Source organism: Euprymna scolopes, chromosome 10 (genome assembly GCF_053919585.1).
Source record: "Euprymna scolopes isolate OS-2025 chromosome 10, ASM5391958v1, whole genome shotgun sequence".
NCBI lineage: Eukaryota > Metazoa > Mollusca > Cephalopoda > Sepiida > Sepiolidae > Euprymna > Euprymna scolopes.
Window position 1 is genome coordinate 21,292,401 of NC_136491.1, and position 26,047 is coordinate 21,318,447.

Here is a 26,047-nt window from a genome sequence, read left to right on the forward strand (position 1 = left end):
AAGGAAACTTCGCTGAGAGTTGTCACAAATAGATTTATTTGGAGAAAATTGACTCTGGAGAAAGATTAATGTTATCTTGGGTTGTTATTCACTTTTTTAACTTAACTTTCTAACTTAATGAAATGAATGACGTACACGGACAAACATCGATGTAACATTCGACTTAGATTACAATTATCATATATTATTGGAGTTGTCTGTTCGTATGGTTCCCGCGAAGAAACTGATTTGAAAACCTTAGTTTTCTCTCATCACGAACAACGTGACGTCATTCTTCATTCTGTTTTTTCTACCGTTTGTCCCGCAGTTTCCTACCTTTACGTCAATAATTTTTCATTTAACATTGTTTTACAGATCAGCGTTATCATGCACTCAAAATTGACACTTGCTAACCTAATCATCATTGCCGTAAGGTCACTCATACGTGATATTTCATATCCTTTTTGACGCTTTTGCATGAACCGAATACCAGCTGCTTTATACAGGGTTGAACGATAAATTTGTCACTCTAAATAAAACAACACTACTGCTTTATTTTAAAACTTTTATTGAAAAACTCAATTCAGGTAACTTGATTATGTAGAAGAACTTACGTCTATTCAATGTAACCGCCTCCAACCTCAATCACTGTCTCAATACGGGTCCGGAAATGGGAACATGCTTTTTCACAAGTGCCGGTGCGAGCTTGGTAAATACTCGGCGGATGGCGGTGAGCAGGCTGGCTTTGGTGCTGTGGGAGGTCATGTTTGTGATGCTCTCGATGTATGACCAAACGAAGTCCAGCGGGTTCAGGTCGGGGTAGGAGGGGGGCAGTGAAAGAAAGGTCCAAAGTCGTAGCACTCCTGAAGCCAAGACTGGGTCTGTTTGGACTTGTGGGCCGGCGTCGAGTTCTGTTGCCACACCCAGGGTATGCCAGCGGCCACTCAATTTCACCAGAGGATCACTACCGCAGGTACAGTTTCAAACCGACCTCAAAGAAAAGATAGCATTTGAAACCACACAATGCATTTTGAGGATGCTGGTAATAGTCTTGTTGTCATCACCTGGATCAATAAAAAGCATGAGTTGTACAGCGGCGCATCTCCGATCTCACTTGTTGAACATTGTGTCACTTTCAGACATGATAGAAGGCTCCAATCGCAACTGGCCAACTAGCGGATGGTCTGCAACAAAAAAAAAAAAAAAGAAAACTGGTTTTCATCACACGGAAATAGAATTGTCGTCTTTTCTAAGGTGATAATTTTATTTTTCCACTCTTTGTTACCAACTCTTTCGCCTAGCAGCTATGTTCCAAAACTCATAATGGTTAGTTGATTAGTTTAGGAGTGAAACCTATAGATAGAAATATATAAATTTATGCACATAACTAATTTATATGAATAGAAATATGTAATTGCTTTATGAGTATCTTTGTTGGGCGAAAATATTGTGTACTAAATTTACCGTTCCTACGTCGAACAGCATAAAAGATAACATAAAAATCATTAAAATAAATTTGCACGTTGGAGAGGGGCGTGATCGACTTTGTGCTGTGCATAACAGGGATCCTGTTTGAATAGAACATTTTGAGTGACACCTGAGTCTGACATGATCTCAAAGGGAAGTTACCAAATCATGTTATTTCCGATTGGAAAAGGTTTTCTGTCTCTTAGGCTGGTGAGATTTCAAACAGGAAAGACGTGCCTTGTTTGCTGTTTCCGGTAGAGAGTAACAAAAATAATATAACTAGATATAGCAAGATGGATTATCCGTCTCCAATCTTTATATCTTTCTCGTTTTCATGCATGCGAAACTAACTTATCGCTACGATGTTTTGTGTAACATTTTTTTTTCGTTTTTAATAAACTACTTTTAAAAACATCTGAATGGTTTTATATACGTGGACAAGCAAGAACTTGGGTTCGACGATGACACGGGTATATCAACTATTACATCGATCGGTAATGAAAATATGATAGGCGTATACCTAATCGACTTCCTGTTCTGTCGGGTTTATTTTAATTACACATTGATATTACTAAAAGTATGAACCTACTGAAGCATTCACAATACAAATATTAATTTAATTAATCGACGTCCGGTGTCATAAAAACTATTATCATTGCTAACATTAATGAGAAACGAATTAACTCCCTTTATAGTCGCTCTTTATTAAGTATAAATCATTAAAACCATTTCCTCTCCAAAAATTTTCAAAACCAAAAAAAACAAACAAAAAAAAAACCTAAAAAAATGGCTGTCTATTTACGGTTTCAAATGGGCTATTTTATTTTATAATTAAAAAAAAGTCACGTTGAAAGGAGACTGTACTTTTTTTTTATTATATATTCTTTTTAAAATTAAAACAAATGTGCAAATGAATTAACATGTGTTATAATTTATATTAAAAAAATTATTAAAAAAAATGAATAAAAAACAAAACAATGTGTTGTGTGTTAATTTTTAATTGAAAAAAAAAAACGTATTTTTTTAAATTAATCATGTTTAGCTTTAAAAGGTTGTGTGGCAAAAGCTGTGAAAATGAGGGCTTACCGTTCAAACGACCTAGGTGTGCGTGTGTGCTTTGTCATCGCTGCGAAGCTAGGATAAGAAAAGAATTCCAAGATGGCGCCGACGGCGTTTTGTAATGGTATGATCTCGGAAACTCTCGCAAAATCTCGTGCATATATGCAAATCAGTTGGTCTTCGACAACTATAAATTCAGGTCGTTTTGCAAGGCAAGGGCGAGGAAAAAACCGCCGGTTGGTAATTGTGTACGCTGGATCGTGTTGGTGGCGTGTCACCGTGTCTGTGTGTATACTGATCGAACCGCTTTCCTATCCCTTGCACATTGGACTTTGAATTGGTTTACATTGGACTTGCACATTGGACTTTGAATTTGTTTAGATTGGACTTCAACTTCAAGCTATTTCGGCGAATATCAGGTTGAAAACGAATTTGCCAAAAAATAGTTTTAAATTCGTCGTTATTTATTGCATTTTATTTTTTAATCATTTTATTTAAAATGTGTTTTAAACATTTTCAACTACCGTGAAATTTCCACGTGTTCTACTAGTAGATATTAATCGATGAAGGTTTGGTTGTAACGATGCGAAACCAAACAAAACTACTTGTGAAGTCAACGTTTAGAAATCCTCTTGGTGACCTTCTAGAAAACTGATTCTTAACCGACGAGGGGTTATGGACCCTCAAGATTCATTTATTATTATTTTAGATGAATAAAATGTCCATCAACCGATCGATTTCTCACGCTTAAGGTTTCATTTCTCTATGTGTCCATACGTCTCTATAGGTGGCTTTGTTTGTCAGTCCTTCGTGCTGTCACTTTTCAGTCTGAAAATATCATTTTCTTCACTTAATATACACATTGAATAGTTTAATCTTAAAAAAAAAAAATTAAAAATATTGTTTTACTATAATGGAGGCTTTGCGTCAGCATATTTGTTACCAAAAGTTAAAATGGTATTGGATTAAATAGCACCAGGTTTTACATTAACTAAACTGGTATATTTATCACTAATTTCGACTTGTTAGATGTCTGTCTGATGCCGAAACTATACTATTACTTCTATCATTTTTATAATTGTATTTCTATCCCTAATGAAGATTTAGTATCTATCTATCTAGAGACAAACCCATGAGTCTACTATTAATTGTACTGTCTTTGTATGCTCAAGTGTTCTAAACTATTTTGGTTTGATGTTATATGCAGGGTGGAACGATAAAAGTGTCGTCCTAAAGAAAACAACACTACAACTATTTTAAAACTTTTATTGAAAAAAAATCAATTCAGGTAACTTGATTATGTAGTAGAGCTGATGTAGCCGCCTTCAGCCTCAAACACCGTTCCGATACAGGTCCGGAACTGGGAGCATGCTTCTTCCACTAGTGCCGGCGGGAGCTCGGCGAATACTCGTCGAATACTCGGCGAATACTCGGCAAATGACGGCAATCAAGCTGGTTTTGGTATTGTAGGAGGTCATTTTGGTGATGTTCTCGACGTATGATCCAACAAAGTATTCCAGCGGGTTCAGGTCGGTTGAGGAGGGAATTAGTGAGAGAATTGTACAAACGCGTAGCATTCCTTTTGAAGCCAAGCTTGGGTCTCTTTGAACTTGTGGGCCGGCGTCGAATTTTGACTTTCACACCTGGAGTTTGCCAGCGGCTACCTGATTGCACTAGGGAATCCCCAGACTCTTCAGCACATCAAGGTACACTTTGGTGTTGACTTTTAAGACGACTTTGAAAATGTGAGGTGGCATGATGTGGCCATAACTTGAAACCACACCAAATACCATAACCGTGACCGGAAACTTTGTTTTCATCACCTTGGGAACGTCCCTGTTATCTGGATTTGCATTTTGAGGATGCTAGTAATTGTACTGTTGTCATAACTTGGATCGGTAGAGAGCATGAGTTGTTCAGCGGCGCATCTCCGATCTTGCTCGTTGAACATTATATATGTTTAAGACATGATAGAAGGCTCCGATCGCTCTTGGGATTTGTAAACACCTGACCAACTAGTAGATGGTCTGCAACAAAAAGAGAAATCCGGTTTTCATGAAATAGAAATGGAATCATGCCGTCTTTTCTAAGGCCGTAAATATACAGGGTGGGGCATAAGTCCTGTTACAAAATTTCGGAGGTATTTCTATGATAATACTAACATTAATTTACTATTTTATTGTTAGTATATTATGATGTTATATTTGATTTCTTGTTTTTCAGAAACAGAAAATATTAATTTTTAACAATGTCTGTTTAATAGAAAAGAAGAGTTATCATAGATCATGCGTCTACCAGAAGTATTCAAGTTACGGAAAACCTCAAAATCAAAAATATGTTCATAAAAAGCATGATTACTCGTTGCCTGGGATCTTAGTCGATCAAAAATAGACAACGATCATGCCGTTTTCGCACCCCCAGAACACCTAAACAGGTAAAAAATCAGGTGAAATCCAGGATATATGAGACAAATGGCAAAGAAAGCACTATACGAAGACTATGTCGAAGTGACCTACAGATGTCACACTATAAGCTCCAAAAGCGACAGTTTCTCTCTGGACCCACGATTGCAAATAGACTCATCAGAAGTCGACTCTTGTTAAACCGCATCAGAGAGGGCATACTCAATAAGATCAGCGTCATGGATGTAAAGTTATTCTCACTTCAACAGTTCCACAATCATCAAAATGATAGAGTCGTTGCGAGAAATCGTAAGGCAATACCTTGTAATACAGGAAAGATGTTGAGAACGCAAAAACCAATATCAGTGATGGTCTGGACGGTCATGTCTGTGATCTGGAAATCTCCACTTGTTTTTTCCCATTAAGGCATCATCAAGATTATCAAAGAACGTTACATTGAGAACATTGTTAAAGGTGCACTGACTACATAGTGTAATTCTGTGTACGTTGATGAAGTTTGGACTCTCCCACAAGATAGTGCGACAAGCCACACTGCTCACGTAACACAACAGTGGTGTAGAGACAACTGTTAGTTCTGGATGAGAAACAATAATTGCTTCTTTCATCACATAATCTTGACGCTCTTGATTTTTCTTTGTGGTCAATCCTGAAAAGTGAAGCCTGCTCTACTCTATATCAAAATATTGAAGCTTTAAAGACAAAATTGAACAAATTCTGGGAGAGAATACTATTTAACGCTATGTTAATAAAAAGAAAACACTATTCCAAATTTAGGTTACAAATATACAGACACAGAATCTCAATTACAGTAGCAATCTAAACAGTTTGTTTAAACAATACCATCATTTTCTGGCTTTACTTTTCTTAAGTGACGGACGTTCTGCTTAAATGTGAAAAAGTTGTTTCAAAAAGGTTTTAGTTTGACTCAATAATAAATGACCTTATTTTATTCGTTTCAAGGAGTCTGGATATGATTAACTTGATGGCATACGATTTCCATGGCGCCTGGGATATTCAAACGGGGCACAACAGTCCTCTTGTGTCGCGTGGAAACGAGTCAGGAGAGCTTGTATACTGGAATTTGGTAAGAAATCTTAACAAATTATCTAAGGTCAAACATATTAAAAAGCAATCTCATCCTCTTAGCACGATCGACATTTTATGATGGCATTATTATGTACAGGATGAGTCACGGGAGACAGTTTGTTTTAAAGGAAAACCATTTTGTCACTAATTCACCATTTTTCACGTAAGTGTCATAAGCAAAAACATGATATTCACAACTCCATAGTAGCATGAGAGCAATGAACTAAAAAAAAAAGCAATTCAAAATCAATAACTAACTAAAACAAAAAAAAATTAACGTAAAAGTAAATAAATAAAAACAAACTAAACGGCATCTTAAACAGGTTTTAAGAGTACCTTCCTTACTCCCTCTCCCTTACTCAAGGAGAGCAAAGAACATTCTAAAAACATCTGCTTCCCGTGACTTGCCTTGTATACCTCGTTTGATAAAGCGCCGCATGATTGATCACGTGGACATTGTTGTGGTCTAAGGAATCAGATTCATTTTGGTCTTTTACTTGCTGCTAGTGTATATGGAGTAGTTACGTTGACAAATTGGTTCTCATTAAATCACAAAAATTAAGCAACACTAAATTTGACCAGAAGCAAATGAGTGACCGTTTCAGAACACTAGGTACTGGATGTGGGAGGACAGCAAAAACTTTTATGTAAAATGATGTCATCAGTAAGTACTTCGGTGCAACTTACTGATCCACACATATTTTGACATAATGAAAAAACTGTTCCCGGCAGAATTTTTTTCTCAATCCTGTGGAGAAGCTCCATGGAGAGAGAGAGAGAGAGAGAGAGAGAGAGAGAGAGAGAGAAAGAGAGAGAGAGAGAGAGAGAGAGAATTATCTTTCGCAGACATAGAAATTTTATTATATATATATTCAAAATAAACACAATATTGTAATACAACTTATTATATATACATTCAAAAATAAACACAATATTGTAATACAACTTATTATATATACATTCAAAAATAAACACAATATTGTAATACAACTTATTATATATACATTCAAAAATAAACACAATATTGTAATACAACTTATTATATATACATTCAAAAATAAACACAATATTGTAATACAACTTATTATATATACATTCAAAAATAAACACAATATTGTAATACAACTTATTATATATACATTCAAAAATAAACACAATATTGTAATACAACTTATTATATATACATTCAAAAATAAACACAATATTGTAATACAACTTATTATATATACATTCAAAAATAAACACAATATTGTAATACAACTTATTATATATACATTCAAAAATAAACACAATATTGTAATACAACTTATTATATATACATTCAAAAATAAACACAATATTGTAATACAACTTATTATATATACATTCAAATAAACATAATATTGTAATGTGTCCTTTTTATCTTACTATATCAATTTCAATATTTTCTACAATTGCTTTTCTTTCTTAATTGCAGGAGAGCGCATCTATATATTGGTTACAAAAAGGAGCACCTAAGGAAAAACTTAATATAGGAGTTCCCACATATGGTCGAACTTTTACACTATCTAATCCACGATTTACAGGCGTTGGCGCTCCTGTGTCTGGAGCCGGGGAAGCAGGTCTTTATACAAACAGCAAAGGATTTTTGGCTTACTATGAAGTAAGTCAGTCCTATTTCTTTTTTACTTTAAGCTATTTCTTTACTTATTTTTTTTTCGTTGCTTTTAAAATAGATACCGCTAAATTGGATTGAGTGTTAAAATATAGCTGTCAAAAGAACACATTCGGTGACATGGTGATCGTGGGAGTAAGTGTTAGTATAAAAGTTAAAATGCTTGCAGTTCAACGCTTGAGGGTACAGCTAACCGCATCGGACGACCAATAGTTATGATCTTTAACGTGGTTTTCAGTGAGGGCAGCATAATGTCACCTGATATCTTCCAAGTCGGCTTGAAAGTAAATACCAAAATCTATCTGGATGTGCTGAAGAGTGTGGTGATCTCAGGATGCAATCAGATTGCTGCTGGCTGACACTGGATGTGGCAGCAGGGCTCGGCGCCGGCCCACAAGTCCAAAGAGACCCAAGCTTGACTTCAGAAGAAGGCTACAACTTTTACCCTTTTCTAACTGGCCCCTCCTCCTCCTCTGACCTGAACCCGCTGGACTACTTCGTTTGGTCATATGTCGAGAACATCACCGACATGACCTCTCACAACACCAAAGCCAGCCTGATCATCATCACCTGCCAAGTATTTGCCAAACTCCTAGCGGCGCTTGTGGAACAGGCATGCTCCCAGTTGTGGATCCGTATCAAGGTGGTGATTGAGGCTGAAGGCGACTACATTGAATAGATGTCAGCTCTACTACATAAGCAAGTTACCTGAAATGATTTTTTACATAAAAGTTAGAAAATAAAGCTCTAGTGTTGTGTTCTTTAGGGCGACAAATTTTATCGTTCCACCCTGTATTGATTATAGATTGTTTATGGATGAAGATAATCTTTTAATATGATTTATCGATTGAAATAATTTGGTTGTAAATTTACAGTGGTCGGGTTGTTTTTTTTTGTTTTTGTTTTTGTTCTAATGCGTAAACTCGCTTATTTCATGATTTTTATACAAGCTTAACAGAAACACTTGATTTGATCAGAAACAATCCCTCACATCGAAAACGAAACATAACACATCACCCTTTCTTCTCTAAATCCCCTCTTTCACAGACGTATTACTGCTAGTCTTAGTATTTTGGAGAAATATTATGATGGTATTTGTTCTTCAGAATTGTCTTATCTATTCCTCGTTTACTTTGTTCCAGCTCGTTTGACTTGTCGGTCTAGTGATCTCCATCAATTCACTCTTTTGATACCCCATTGTAATACAGCTTCCTATTCCGGTAGCTCCTTTCTAAAAACTGCGGCTTGTGGAACTCTATTCGTGATAACTATTTTCCTTTTACTTATAACCGTATTATCCTCTGTATTTGCTATAATCATCTTTCGTTTTTATTAGCTCCTTATATCAAGTGGTTTAATGCCTTGTCTGGAGCGATTCCCTCAAAATAGACTCAATAAATGTTATAAAGTGACACCTTAAAATTCTTCTGATTTGAGAGTAACCAAAAAAAAAAAAAGAAAAAGACGGGTCACTTTGAGATGAGTCCTCCCCTCTCTAGCGATCATTTTATCAAGGTTTACTCGTATACACCATACTCAAGTTTCCTTTTCTAAACCTTGCATTCGGCTCTGGTGAACTTTAAAATCATGGTGATTTCAACCAGGATATCCTTTGTGTATCACTCATTAGCATAGAGGCCAATTCATCTGCTCATGGATTTTTGTGTTGAAATTTGGAAGAACGAAAGCTTGAAAAAAAAAGCTGGTCATTTAACTGTTCATACACCCATCTTTATAAAGTTAAGTATGCCCATATATTTATATATTTGCATGTAAAGAATTCATTTTAAAACTGATCATTTTGAATTTTGAAGCGTGTTTTTTATGTGTACGCGGTAGTAATTTAGGCTATATTTAGTTTAATTTAGTTTAATGCAAATGTAGTAAAAAGTAATCAAGCCTCTCCGTGAAAATTCAGATGTTTCTGATTTTTGTGAAATTTTAACTACATAGTATTAGACATTGATTAATAAAAACATTCTCAAATTCCAGGTTTTTAGAGTAAATTTTTAAAGTGTTTATAATATTTCAATTTAAATTGAATTTGATCCACAGTCATTAGGCACCAATTAAGCAAGATTTCCCAAATTTCAGTTTCTTCTTTAGACGCCTTTGGCCAAAATCTTTAAACCATAGACATTTTCTAGAATCAAAATTATGTAATTGATTTAGTATGATGAAATCTTGATTTTAACTTCACAAGGAGACATAAAAGGTCTAGAGTTTTAAGCCATGTTTAGTTTCAGAAAAGTTTCCGATGATTAGTTGTTCTACACAAGTCCTGGAGGTGACTGGTTCTCAGTAGACAGTTCTTGGGTTGGAAGCCATAGAGCAAAAGATTCTTCCCGTGTTGACACGAAGAAAACATATGCAAGGTTGCTAAAGAAAAAGGTTTAATTTTTATGAAGCAATTCTGGTTTCTGATTGGTTGGTAGCAAAACGTGTATTAATTTGATTCGTCAGTTCCTAGCAGCATCGTTTATAAATAGAATCTCCCGACTGTATGGGATCATACCCCCATTATAGTTAAAAATAATCAATTTTACATTCCCTGTGACGTTTATTGCTCTACTTCTTTATATTATTATTCACATTGTTTTTCAGATTTGCCATCTTCTGAGGAATGGCGCCGTCGAGCATTGGGATGACATACAGAAGGTGCCTTATGTAGTTAAAGACAAATTGTGGGTTGGTTATGATAATGTCCGAAGTTTGACTGAAAAGGTAAGTTTTGAATCCGAACAATCATTAGTGCACGTGGGATCAATTACTGTTTGTATAGCATTTTAGAATGCCCTTAGAACTGATGTTGAATGAATCACAAGAATAACGAAAACAAAATGAATATATATAACAAATAAATATTCTTAACACGTATTCATTCACCATATGTTATAATCACGTTCACATACCAGTTCCTGTTAGATCACTGAAGTTAAGCGATGTGGAATTTGGTCAGTACCAGATGGGTGACTATTTGGGAATACCAGGCACTGTATGTTGAAGGACAGCCATACACTTTCCATCAAAAACGACAGAATTTAGCGTTGCCATTTCCAATGCAACTGGAGACCGCTTATAAATTTAATATTCGTTAGAAACATCTACCTTCGGAGCAAGCTGGCTACACCCACCAAGCAATTGGCAGGTTCATTCAATCTACGAATCTAGCGATGGAGATACCATTTCAAACTTAATGTGCCTAAATCATTATTATTATGCTTCTTACAATTTTGGTATACATATATGTGTGTATGTATGAATTTATTGTTGATGTAGTATTTTATATATATATATATATATATATATATATATATATATATATATATATATATATATATATATATACTAGCAGAAGTACCCGTCGTTGACTTGGTTCACAAACATTCTACGGAAAATGGACTGATGAAAGTATGATAGGTTATGAAAAGGAGGGGGCTGTAAAGAGATAGGTTTTGATACTAAAATATTTTACCCTAAGCAAAATAAGATGAAAGTAAAGATAATTTTCACGAAAATATATATTTTTTATATCAACTTTGTTTTCATTCGTAGCCAAAAGTGACCAACAAAATGATGTTTCCTTACAAAGAGAAAATGTTATATACATAATGATATAAATATACAAGAAATAAATGTCACTATAGTCAACAAAAGTTACTTTTATGGTAGAAAAGTTAATTGGTTTGTATCTTTAAGTAGTTTGTAAAATTTTTTTTCTCTTTAAAATTCACGAACCGGTTTAAAAAAATCAAAATGACAGCGACTTTGAAATGAACAGCCCCGGTTTCAATTTAAATGAGGGGCACCTGAGCATTCTGTGTTAACAATTTAAGAGACTCAGTCAACGTAAGGAATATTTATAAACATATTTTAATGTGTTCCGTTATTTTGTGCTTGAGGAATATTCGATTATGGCATGTGTAATTTATATAAAAATTCATTTAAGTAGTTATCGCCTCAAATTTCGTTTTAATTTTGGTTCGCTGAAATTATTTCAGGTAAAGAGCATTAAAAACTATTTCAAAACAAAAAAAAAACATGAACTGACTATGGTAACATTTATTTCTTGGAGATTTGTTTTTCGGGTAGTCGTTTGTTGGCTTTTCTGATAAACACTCTTACTAAATAATATCGACGAAATATCGAAAAACAAAGAAACAAAAACAGTTTCGAAAAATAATTAAGCTTTACTTACTTTAGTAAAATAATCCGAAACAGCAAAATGGGATATTATTAGGTTGTCCGGAAAATAATGGCCATTTCAGGAAGTCTGTTTTGAAATTGGATTTTATCATAGGATTTTTATTATATTTCAGGTAAATATCAACATGATTATTGATTTATATGTGCACTTTAATAATTTCTTACTTTTTTTTCAGAAAACGCTTTATGAGCGAATGAGCCCATAATTTGGAATATGAGAAAAGAAGACTTACGATTAATTTTCCTGCATGAGTTTAAGCTTAGTAACAATGCTTCTCAAACAACTGCAAATATCAATAGGGCATGGGGAGAAGGCATCACAAGTGATAGAACAGTACGAAGGTGGTTTCAGAAATTTCATAGTGGTGATGAGAGCCTTAAAGATGAAGAAGGTAGAGGACGGCCATCTAATCTTGACAATGAAAATTTGAGAGCCATTGTTGAGCAAAACCCACGGCAAAGTGTCAGGGAAATGTCTCTGGAACTTGGTGTCAGCAGTTCAACAGTGTCGGACCATCTGAAGAAAATTGGCAAGGTGAAAAAGCTCGACAAATGGGTCCCACATGAGCTCAATGAAAATCAACAAGCTCGACGTTTTGAAGTGTGTTCGATGCTCTTTTTGCGAAGCATTAATGATCCATTTCTTGACCGAATAGTCACCTGTGACGAAAAGTGGATCCTTTATGATAATCGGAAACGATCAGGTCAATGGCTTGATTGTGATGAAACACCCAAGCATTTTCCAAAGCCAAAGTTTCACCAACAGAAGATTATACTGACTGTTTGGTGGTGTGCAATTGGTGTTATTCATGACAGCTTTCTGTGTGCTAATCAGAGCATCACGGCAGAGGTTTACTGCAATCAACTCGAAGAAATGCATCATCATTTACAAAAATTGAGACCTGCATTAGTGAATAGGCGTGGTCCAATCCTGCTCCACGATAATGCGCGGCCTCATGTTGCGAGAATGACACTGCAGAAACTCACAGACTTGGGATACGAAACTTTACCACATCCTCCTTATTCTCCAGATCTTTCACCCATGGACTACCATTTTTTTTCAAGCATTTAGCCGCTTTTTTAAGCAACAAAACTTTCAGATCTAATGCAGAGGTTGAATCTTTTTTCAAAGATTTCTTAGCATCTAAGCCAAAGATTTTTTATCAACGAGGCATAAATGATCTAGTTGATAGATGGCAAAAATGCATGGCTGTTCAAGGATCATACTTTGACTAATTTCAATGTCTAGTGTCACCTATTTGATTGATAAATCCCTTTTCTCTAAAATTGGCCATTATTTTCCGGACAACCTAATAAAAAGTAAATACGTAATTACTTTAGTTTTTTAAAGCAAAGAAATATGAATAAGAAGAAAATAGAACCCTTTTCAAGCAGAACAGCTTCGTTTCAGTTTTATAGTATTGAACGTTGTAGTATTGCGCCGTCGGATTCAGGGTTGTACTATTGTAATGTAAAGAACACGCAGAAAGAGTTGTAATCAACTGAACTCTTTCTAGTACACAGACAAAAAAGCTTAAACAGATACAGAAATAAAAATAAAAAGGTTATGTAAATGTTTTTAAAAAGACACGTAATCACGTGAGCAGGGTTTTTTCCTTCTTTTGACACGATAACAAGTAACGTTCTTATTTTTTATTATTTATCTATTTATCTATTTTCGAAATGGTGCCACGTGCAAGTGGAGAAGGAAAAAACCTGCGTTATGCAAAATTTGTGTCGAGAATTGTCTAAAGTTCCGACTTTTTTTTGGCTTTAACATTAATAAGAACGTGAATTTATGAGGTGAATTTATTCGACACAATATGATTCAACTAAAAAAAATAAATAAAAGCTAATGTGAATTAAGATTAAAGTTAAGGTGTTATTGTGGACCCCTTTTAAAAAACCTTGTTAAACTTTGTGACATATTTCCATTCTATGGAGGTCAAGCGCGAATGAACATCCAATAATTTTATTATACCATATTTCTTCAATTGAAACATAATTATCAAAGTATACATACAAAGCAAATAGATATGAAAAGTCTTTGTTAAAGTTTGTCCCATATTTCCATAGAGTACAGGCTCGAACGCAGACCCCACCATTTTATTATACCATCCCTATTTAAGTTGAAACATACTTATCAAAGTATTCTTATGTACATCTATATCAAAAACACTTGTAAACGTTTTTTCTTCCATTTTTTATTTCCATACTACAATTTTTATGAACCACCGTTTTTTCTTCCATTTTTTATTTCCATACTACAATTTTTATGAACCACCGTTTTTTCTTCCATTTTTTATTTCCATACTACAATTTTTATGAACCACCGTTTTTTCTTCCATTTTTTATTTCCATACTACAATTTTTATGAACCACCGTTTTTTCTTCCATTTTTTATTTCCATACTACAATTTTTATGAACCACCGTTTTTTCTTCCATTTTTTATTTCCATACTACAATTTTTATGAATCACCGTTTTTTCTTCCATTTTTTATTTACATATTACAATTTTTATGAACCACCGTTCTACCAGATCAAACATACCCATTTCTGATCCTCGATACATCTTCTATCATTATATGTAATCAGTTTTTTAAAATAGTCAACCATATAGGAGCCTATTCGTGACCAGACACGCACACGCACACACACACACACACACACACACACACACGTTCAGCTTTATATTATATATATATATCACACACAGGCTCTTTCAGTCTTTAACAGATTATGGATACCCACAAAAGGGTGCCTGCGCATCAAATTTTTGTGGCAAGAAATGCGCAATCTCAAACCACCTCTCCTGAGTTGACATTGGTAAATACCAGTGGCAAGTGAGGTGAAGGTTCAGGACGACTGGAAACAAATGCCGAGATAAGCGGAGAGCACATTCAACGCCTAGAATTCCCAAATGGTCACCCATCTGGTACTAACCAGGCTCAACGTTGCTTAACTTCAAAGATTCTGACGAGAACCGGTGTGTCAACGCTAATATGCCGTACATAGTATAATGTATGCATATTATATATATATATATTAGCAAACTGAATACACACATTATATATACACTGCTGATACAAAAATTTAAGACCACTTAAAAATCTTTAAAAAGAAACTTTTTTTTAAGGATAGATTTTAAACTCTTCCGACTTAAGGTTACCAATACTACAATCTAAAAGGTTATGGAAACAAAAAGGTACATTACAAAAATTTTATTCAAAAGTTTGCATTTTTTATTAAATTAGACTTTTTGCACATGATCAAAATTATAAGACCAAGGGTATAAATTGTCAGATTTATGGTAATTCTAATGCTTTTAGTTAAGTTACAGATTAACAATCACTGTGCAATGGTGTTATCATGCCTAAAGCAAGAAAACTAACCGATGTGGAGCGCTCTCGAATGCTAGGATTCCATAAGCAAGGTTTGTCACAGCGAACGATAGCAGCTAAGGTAAATTGTAGTAAAACTGTTATTTGCAACTTTCTAAAGAACACTGAGAATTATGGAAAAGCAAAATCCTTTGGTAGGCCCCCCCCCAAATTTCTCCTGCATTGAGTAGGAGAATCAGACGGGTTGTTATGAATGACAGAGGACTTTCTTCTAGTCAAATTAAGGCGGTTACAGATGCTGATTGCAGTCCAATAATCATCAGACGACACTTACAACAAAAAGGCATGGTAAATAAAAATCGTAAAAAAATTCCTCGATTGCTTCCCCGTCACAAAGTGGACCGCTTAAGATGTGGTCGTAAATACCAAAGCTGGGACGTTGAGAAGTGGAAGAAATTCCTGTTTTCTTATGAGAAAAAAATCAATTTAGATGGTCCCGGTGGCTTCCAGCGATATTGGCATGACAAAAACATGCCCCTTGAAATTTTTTTCACACGTCATAGTGGTGGAGGATCCGTAATAGTATGGGTTGCCTTTTCTTACAGAGGGACGATGGAGCTCCAGGTGGTGCAGGGTTGTCAGACAGCAGCTGGTTATGTTAGTATGCAACAAAAAGCATCTTTGATGATGAAGGGTTACCGTTTGTGTGAGGATGGATGGTTATACCAACAGGATAATGCTGCAATCCACACTGCAAGACGGACCTTGAGCTTTCTACAAGAAAATGGAGCCCATCTCTGGGGACATCCTGCATTCTCACCGGACTTGAACCCAATTGAAAATGTTTGGGGATGAATGACAAGAGAGGTTTATCGAAATGGCAAACAATATTAAACAAAAAAATGAACTTCATGAAGCTATCTTCAGAAACTAGAGCAGGATCCCCCGCACCTTAATGGAAACCCTTATTTCTAGCATGCCCCAAAGAATTTCTGAAATCATCAAAAGCAGTGGAGGTAGATCTCATTATTAAGTTTTATTGTTGAATGTTTTCATACACTTTTCATACACTTTTTGTACAATTTAATAGAATTTTTGTCTCTGGTCTTATAATTTTGATTATATGTAAAAAGCCTAATTTAATAAAAATGTAAATTTTAAAAATAAATCTTCGGAATGTAGCTTTTTGTTTCCATAACCTTTCAGATTGTAGTATTGGTAACCTTAAATCGGAAGAGTTTAAAACCTATCCTTAAAAAAAGTTTTCTTTCAAAAGATTTTTAAGTGGTCTTAAATTTTTGATCAGCAGTGTGTATATATGTATATATATATATATATATATATATATATATATATATATATTAGCAAACTGAACAAATACATTATATATATATATATATATATGATTTATATGTTCAGTGTGCAAATGAACAGACGATTGTGACACAATTTCTAGACGTAATACCTTGAAGGGTGGTATCAATACGACAGAACATATACTATACTTGTTTCTTCCGAATAATTACACGGTAAGCCTTGGGAAGATCGTCTCATGATTACAGAGCAGATAAAAAAGGAAAAAAATAATGGCTGTGAATATAGTATTATGACGATTGAACATTTACTCTACTAGCCCCAAAAGGAAGAAAAAATACCTGGGAGAATCATCTCATGACAGTGGGGTAGATACTACACTACATACCTGAATTAAGCATTGAAAGATAATATATTATTCTAAAATAATAAAATAAATACAGGGTGTCCAAAAAGTCACTTAACTTTTTTTATTTTTGATATTTTTCTGTAATGTTAACACAGTTTGACTAAAACATTGGGAAATTTAAAAAAATGCAAAATTCAAACGATTTTTTTTGGTTGTGAAAAATAATGTCTTTTAAATGTTACCCATTTTCAGCTTCACATTTTCCAAAACATTATTCATGGCAGATTGCAGAATCTCTGGATTGCGATTTAACTCTCTTATTTCGTTCCGAATGTTTACCTCCAATTCTTGCATGGTTTGGGGTTGGTTTGCTGACATAACGGCGCTCAATGTTTCGAATTCTGTTGTGACTTGGGCTATTTATTACATGAAAATGGTGTCGATAAGCTATTTGCGTCAAAATAATTGACCCCTGATTTTGGTAAAATAATTTCACAACTTACGTACGTTGTTCAATGCATTACCTATCGATAATTAATTTTCAAAATATTATCTTTAAAATATCTGAAATAGACAAAAACATTGATCATTAATAGTAAAATGACAAAGATTTTCAATCCTTAAGTTAATTTTTGGACACCCTGTAGAATTGAACAGGTTCAGTGTTGCTTAACTTCGATAATCTAACGAATATCAGTGCGTCAATGTGACTATGATGTATGCCTAGTTAGTTCCGATACATCTAAAAAAATGACTACAAAAACGGAAATCGAATGTAAATTTATACAGCATTAACTATTGCAAAGCTGACACAATGGAGTATGTACATATCTCTGCTGGGAAATCTGTAAAAACCTGAATATCCAATGTAGTAGCAAATCTTGGGAACATGTTTACCGGAAAGAACAGTTGGAAATAAGTCATGCACCATCCACTATGGCTACGAAATTCCTACAGCTACGTACCTAGAAAAATGGGGCTATTATACAAGATGGAGAAAGTGGCAACCCTAGTTGAAGTCAGCGTCCCTAATGATGCCGGCCATAACAGAGCAGAGGGGGAGAAAATAACAAAATACCAAGGACTTATGCACGACATGAAAAGAAACTGGAATCTTAAGAAGATATCAATCATACCAGTTATTATGGGAGCAACCGGGCTAATGAAAAAGTATTTCAAAAACTATCTGGCGAATATAACCGGTGAACCAAGTTCACAAGAAATACAAACAATAGCATTTAAAGCGGCGGTTAGAATCTTAAAAAGATCTCTCGGTTGGAGTAACTAAACAAGAGAATGTTTGGCATCCGGTAGAATGCCCAATACCCAGGAAAAGCAACGTGAACAGAAAATTAAAACAAGAGACATAGTAAGAAAAATCCTAGATATGTACCGAATGTTATCATTTGACTGTTTAAAGCCGTTCATTATTTCGCTCATCCACTCTGCTACACCTTGGTATAACTTTCAATCTCCTATTGTTTTATTTCTGTTTTTATCTGTGTCATTCTGGCAAAAGACAGCTAATCCTGACCGCTTGTATCTGTGCATGTATTACATAGCGCACTGATACATGCAAGCAGTTTTGACATACTTAATTTCTCTTTTTGTTAGTATTGTTGTTCACCGACAGAATTGGGTACACGCTCACAGGAAAGACCGCGAGAAGGTTGCCAACATGTTGAGTGATATGGTTCCAGAAAAACTTGGAAAATAGTGCGCCGAATCGTCAATTTGAATACATTTCACCAGTTCAACTTTTTACAGTTGATACTAACATGTAACGAGGTGGGTTGAGCTGGACAGAAGTTAGTTTATCCACGTTGATTGTCAACCAAGTCTTCAGCATGCTTCAACCATTCCTAATTTACGAAACGAATACAAAAAAAAAAAAAAAAAAAAAAAATCGCGCGCACCCCCCCACACACAAATAAAAACAAACAAACAAACAAAAAACACTGGGTCAGCTACCAGCTCCGTGTTTTCCTTCACTATTTTAATTCATTATTTCATCCTTCTCTTGGGTCCTGGATATAACCTTAAACTTTATCCAATGGTGAGGCCCCAGCTTGCGGGCTTTGGGGAGTGTGGAGCCACCTTTTAATTGCCATTGCTCCCAGGTCCAATCTGACCCGGAGAGTAGTACCTGTTAAGGTCCCAACTATGGGTTAAATAGAAACTGGATTCAAAAAGAACAAATATATTCTATTAAAAAATTTTCTTCCGAATCACTGGATTCGGCATTAAATAACCTGAAAAGGGTTGATATGCCGTAAAACAAAAACAACCTAATCATCCTTCTCTTCAGACTGGGTGTGCGATTGAGGTTACAAACTTGCAGGTGAATTCCTTTTCAGGCTGCCGTAGAATTTGTTCTAGACAGCAAAGTTTTGTTTCCAGGAGAACCTCCATGGTGCCGCTGATGTAGCATATTGCACAGTGCTATTTGATTTGGTCTAAGAGTCGGATGCGTATAATCTATATATATAAAAGCGAAAATATGTGTATGTATGTTCGCTTTTTGTGTATGTCCAAGAAAGGCTTTTTTTCAGAGAAGCGGTCGGTCGGCTCGCAACTTCTTAAAACTTTTTATATCACATATAAATCGTAATATCTCCGAGGTAACAATGGAGCTCGCCTGTCTATTTAATTTGCTCAACTTCGGGAAGATAAATATTCAACATTTGTCGCTCGCCGCATTGGGATTAGGCTTTTTAATATAATAAAAGCGACACTAATTCTGGCGGTATTTTTCCGGTCTCGATCGGCGGAAATGTCCGAAAGCAATCAGTTTTGATCAATGTGGAAATATTTTTCATATATCAAACAATTGCTATTCAATTTGGACCCCACCAACATCTTCGGAAAATAAAAATTAAAAAAAGCGTCCCCGCAGTAAATGAAATACTATCCCGCTGTCAAAGTTGACCTCATTAAGTCATTAAAACGTACACCTGCCAAATCTAAGTAATTAAATGAATTCAAACGTGTTTCTGTCGTGATGGGTCAATGGTTAACGTTGCACACTTTTTTTTTCGCACTTTAATTTCCAACTTCGCTTCCAGGGTTCGGGTTCGATCCACATACTCACCTACCAAAACTTTTTATTTTATTTTAACTTCCCCCCCCCCCCCGAGTTTTGATTTACCCAAAATCACACACACCTCCAAACACACGGGCAACGCCGGGTACCCCCACCCCCGCTAATGCATTATAAGCAGTAAACGTCGAAAAACTTTGCGCAGGGACAAAATCTCGCTATCATACATATTCTGTGTATCTGCGCTTGGGAGATCTTCGATTAAATTTGAGAGTTTGATTCCTTGTTGAGACCACACTTTACTCTGATACTATTACTACTACTACTACTGCTAATAATAATAATAACAGTAGCAGTAGAGCTTTCTTATTCGTAATCGCAAATTTCCTTAATCTTCCAAAACGCTTCTTAGTGGTTTTTGTATAAACTTTATAAGTTGTCCTTTTCTCTCCATTCCAGGTCAAATGGATCATGCGCATGGGATTCGGTGGAGTGATGACGTGGTCGTTGGATCTGGATGACCACGCCCAAATGTGCGGTGGGGAATCCTATCCACTGATTCGTTCTATTTATCGCACACTTTCAGGGGATTCTGCGTAAGTAATGAACGGAACAGTTCTGATTTTTTTTTTTTAGATGAAAGCTGATTGTTTGTATTACTTTCCAGTGATAGATGAACATTCATTCAAACGTCAAGTTCTTATGTCTTATTGCCAAAATTAATGAACGCCCAAATGTTCATCATTTTTTTGTGTCTACTTATCGAACCGGAATATGTTGGGAAAGTTTCACTACCAAACACTGGATGGTACGCCCTACGTAGTCAGCTTCGCAATGACCACTAAAGCGATAAGTGATAATATTATATTGAGTGGAGGGGATAACATCCTTTCAAAAGGAGGCAAAAGCGCTTCTAGTCCTAAATAATCTACAACAGCTGTCTCTGTGCAAATAAAATGTGTACAATCACAACTTGGAGTTTATGGGTGTACGTATATATATATATATATATATATATATATATATATATATATATATATATATATATATATATATATATATATATATATATCCTCTTCCTTCTCTCCCTCTCTTATGTCTTATGGCCGATAAAACTTAGCGGATTTATACAAGCATTATTGGTTGCATATGTGCATGCATGTTTAAGCTGCTATTTTCTTTTATGCGCCTAGAATAGCGAAAAAAAAAGCACCGTTTTTATAAAGATCTTTGATTAGAAGAGGAAAATGTATATTCGTTTCATTTTCATGTACTTAACTCAAAGAAATCTGCGGAATTCTGAAAGAAGACGAGTGTTTTTTTTTCTTATTTATTACTTGATCATCTATATTAATTATACGTATTATTTTCTGTGGTGTAAATAACTTGATCTTAAACACAGGTTAGCTCATTTACACAACATAAATAAAACCTATGATGATTAATATATGTAATAAATCAAATAAATACAAAAGATAGTTATTTAATTCAATTACACATCCAACGTTTAAATTATAAAATCTTTATTAATTCCAAAATGAACAAAAATTGCATCATATTCTTTTCAAATCTCTGACGGCCATATGACGTCAAGAAATTTCACTCGCTCGATTTCATAACGCTGTGAATATTTAAAGCTTTTGTTTCGTTCTGAAATAGAACAAAGACATCCTTTTCACATAAAAAACACAGGAAGTATATCTTCAAATATTGTACAGGTATTTGATTTTCTTCGAGGAAGTCTTGGAAAAAAAAAACCGAAACGTTGATAAACATATAATTTAGTTTGTTCCTTTTTCATCTCTTTCTTTCTATATACGTACATATATATATATATATATATATATATATATATATATATATATATATATAGAGAGAGAGAGAGAGAGAGAGAGAGAGAGGGGGGGGGGGCGGGAGAGATGAAATATATATATATATATATATATATATAGCTGTAGTCGTACTATCTTTTGTCAGCGTAGCGTGACTGTTCTAAGATTCATACCATATGTACTATTATCGAGTGCGTTAACCGTTACATCACGAGGTCAGTCCTAGTTGACTTTATGTGTTATTTTCATCGCTTTTAAACTTATGACGATTCTGTGGTGATTTATATATTATACATTACATAAAAAATTATTTTAAAAATTATTAAGAATATTCACACACACGCACATACATATATATATATATATGTGTATATATATATATGTGTGTGAATATTCCTAATACTTAAAAAAATTACATAATAATTATTTTTATAATTATTAAGAATATTCACACACAAATACACACACACACATATATATATATATATATATATATATATATATATGTGTGTGTCTGTGTGTGTGTATGTGTGTGTATGCGTGTGCGTGTGCGTGTGTGTGTGTGTGAATATTCTTAATAATTTTAGAAATAACTTTTTATGTAATTATTTTACTTATGCAAATGTTTTTTTAAAGAGATAACATTTAGAATGTCAAAAAATATTATATATATATATATATATATATATATTTATATATATATATATATATATAAGCATTTTGTGTGCGTGTGTGTGTGTGTGAGAGAGAGAGAGATAGTGAGAGAGAAAGAAAGCGAGAGTTGCTTATGGACTCTAAAACGGTTATATATATATATATATATATATATATATATATATATATATATATATATATATATGTGTGTGTGTGTGTGTGTGTGTGTGTGTGTGTGTGTGCATCACTATTTCTTATATACTTACTTCGTGAATATATTAAACATTCTATAGACTTATGACTTCATTGTATCTAATTTTGTTTTCATTCTCAGAATCGTTACACAAACAACTCCAGCAGGTCTAGGTAAGTTGCAAAAGTATTAAACTTGTTTATTAAATATATTCGTATTTTCTTAATCTTTATATTATTATTATTATTATTATTATTATTATTATTATTATTATTATTATTATTATTATTATTATTCGTTGTCAAATGTGTTGACGCACTTATTTTTTCAAATACAAATCTATAAATGCACAATGGTGTTTCCATAATATTTCCACACACACACACACACACACACACACACACACACACACACACACACACACACACACACACACACACACACACACACACATATATATATATTAGCTATAGTAGTGTACTAATGATTACTATATTGTCCAATTTCTAATGTACACTCTTTAACCCTTATCCTTGAGTGGCCTCTTGGCCTTGATAATGTGGTGATGCCTATGTAAAAAAAAAAAAAAAAGCGGGGAACACCGTCTTTGTATTCAAATTCACTTTCTTAATTTCACATTTTGACAGGTCGCATTTTCTTTGATGTAAATATTCTTAATAATTTTAAAAATAACTTTTATGTAATGTTTTACATATGTAAATGTTTTTTTTTAATAGATAACATTTATAACGTCAAAAAATATTATATATATATATATATAGTGCAAAATTTTGTTGAAAATTAAAAAACTCACGTTTTCTCTTTTATAACCATTTTGTGTGCGTGTGTGTGTGTGTGTGTGTGTGTGAGAGAGAGAGGGGGGAGGGAGAGAGAGAGAGTTGATATGGACTCAAAAACGACTGGGCAAATTTTTAAAAAATTTCACACAAGTTCACCTTATATGCCTAGTAGTAATCTAAGATAGGTTTTGCATTGGATCGCTTCCGATAAGTATCAAAAATCTATAATCGAAAAAATCCGATAAAAGAAAAGAACAGTCATAATTTGACCAAAGTTAACATAGCAGCCTAATATTTTAAGTTTGCGAAATTTTATCACCTTACAAGCGGAACAGCCTGGCCTATAAAATCAACAGTAGGTTTTTTTGATAAGACGGTGTCGTGTTCAAAATGAATGTTTCTCTTTAGAGCATAATTGAAGCATGATACTTGAATTTTGCATTCTTAACTTTCATGTCATTATCAAAAAGAGAATTTTATAAAATCAACAGAACGTTCTTTGCTGTGCAATGGAGTCTACAGTCACTGCAGGGGCGCATGTGAAGTAATGATATGTTATTTTATTGCCATAAGACTCGTAATCTACCACCAATTTGAACGTACTTTGCAGATTTTGGCATCAACCTCTAATACATAGTCAAGCAATAATTATTTCGGTTTAAAAGTAAAAATTAATTTCAGACAAGACTCACACGGAGATCTCCATAAATGAAGTTCAGCCTTTCGCATATTGAGTGATTAAACGTGAGGTCAGGGTTAGGGTTAGAGTTAGGATTACGTAGGTAAGAAGATCACACCATAGTCAGAAATTAGATATTAAAAAAAAAAAAATAGCAGCTGTAAAATATTAAAGGCCACACAAGGAGAATTTAATTATGGCTAAATATAGAGGAATTAACATGATGATTATAAAACGTTAAAAATAAAGGCTAATCAGGTTTTGTTCCTCGCCTAATAGAGCTAAATTGAGGAAAATTACGATTTAAAAAAAGATATATATATATATAGTCATGAATATGGCGGGGAGAGAAAAAAAATAAAAAACGAAAAATGACATCGAAATCAAAATAAGTCCTAGGAGTTTTTCTTTTTGCTTGCAAAGAGATGGTCCCAAGGACTTAATAAAAATTGTTTCCAGAATTTTTAGATAAAAGGATGAGTGTGGCTTACTCAGTACTGAAATTCGTGGCACACACATGATTTTTTAAAAGGTGCTCGTAAATCAGAACATCCGAAGGTGGAAAATTTACATAGCGAATCTTTGATGGTACGTGGTGTTTTAATAGAATTGTTATAGTTGTGCTGATGATGGAGAGAACATCTTTGCAAATGGACGACAACATAGGTTTGGTTGAAAAAAGTAGGCTCGATGCAAAATATCACCCTTGTACAGACAATGAGATTTGCTTAGCCAAGGTAGACGTAAGTAAACAGAACATCAATTAACTACAATTTCTTTAGATTTGTAAAAATTGGAAACTTTCTTATTAATAGTAGATTCAACAATATCTTAGGGGTAGCCATTGTTGCAAATGGTCTTAGTGATAAATTTAAGCTCGTCATCCAAATTAACTTTAGAACAAATCATCAAGGCCCTATGTGTTAAAGTCTTAATTAAATTAAATTTTTGGTTTGTAGGACAAAATGAGCCCAACGCGCATGGAGGCCGGTAAATGTTGAGAGTGGGGGCGGTTGAGTTTCGCTACCGGCTATAAAAGAATTTCGCTACCGGCTATGAAGAAAAAAATAAATACAATAATAAACAATCGAAAAAATAAAATAATTAATGAAAAAAATTATTTATTTAATGATATATATATATATATATATATATATATATATATATATATATATATATATATATATATGTTACATGAAAAGGCTGCCCCCTTCTCATGTAAGCAAGAAGACATACTAGATAAATGAAAATTATATTAGGCTAAGGCTAGAATCGAACCCTGTAGGCAAGTGTTACAGATAATGGAAAAATGGAATGTGAGAAATTCAGTCCACTGTTAATTCTATTAGAAATAGTTAAATATTGTTTATGTCGGAAAAAGAGTCGATTGTCCATTCTTTTAGAAATCTGAATATTAACTATGTCAGTTAAATGAATGCACAATACGAGTTAAAATATATTTAAAAAAAAAATTCTTTGTGTTGCCAAAAGTGTGTTGGACAGACATGTGTAGAAAACGTGATATAGTCACGTTGATAAACACACTTCTGACGTCATAAACAAAGGAGATTTCTCAATATAGGAATCTGAGGGTTCGAAGTTAGTTGATTGGGATCAGATATTTTGAGCAGATCACACACGGTGATAGTCAGTTGGTGAGGAGACCCCTTAGAAGCGAAGGGAGGAAAATAGACCATGTAAATCAAAGTTTGAATCCCTGACGTCACTGATAAAGTATAAAGAAACCAACTATATTTGTAACTGTTTGTCTCGTGTCGACCTTCCTTACAGCAGAAAAGGTAAATGTGTTTATCATCACCTTGTAACGAGTATTATGTATCCTCCCCACCATCATGTGATGTATCTCCTCCCCTCCTCTGTGTTGAGAACTTGCATCCTATCTCCTAGGCCGTATTCATATGAAACCTCCAAGTATGATCTCAGTCTCATATAAATGTCTCTCCCTCATT

General features: G+C 34.2%; 1 protein-coding gene across 1 annotated transcript in view; it reads left to right on the forward strand.

The window, feature by feature from the left end:
• LOC145285855 (chitotriosidase-1-like) overlaps positions 1–26,047 on the forward strand; it is an 85,624-nt gene that overhangs the window by 50,204 nt on the left and 9,373 nt on the right. Inside the window, exons 6-10 of the mRNA XM_080134295.1 lie at positions 5,889–6,012; positions 7,471–7,656; positions 10,273–10,392; positions 20,379–20,515; positions 22,740–22,771. Of these exons, the coding sequence (XP_079990421.1) occupies positions 5,889–6,012; positions 7,471–7,656; positions 10,273–10,392; positions 20,379–20,515; positions 22,740–22,771 (599 nt within the window). The remainder of the gene's footprint in view (positions 1–5,888; positions 6,013–7,470; positions 7,657–10,272; positions 10,393–20,378; positions 20,516–22,739; positions 22,772–26,047) is intronic.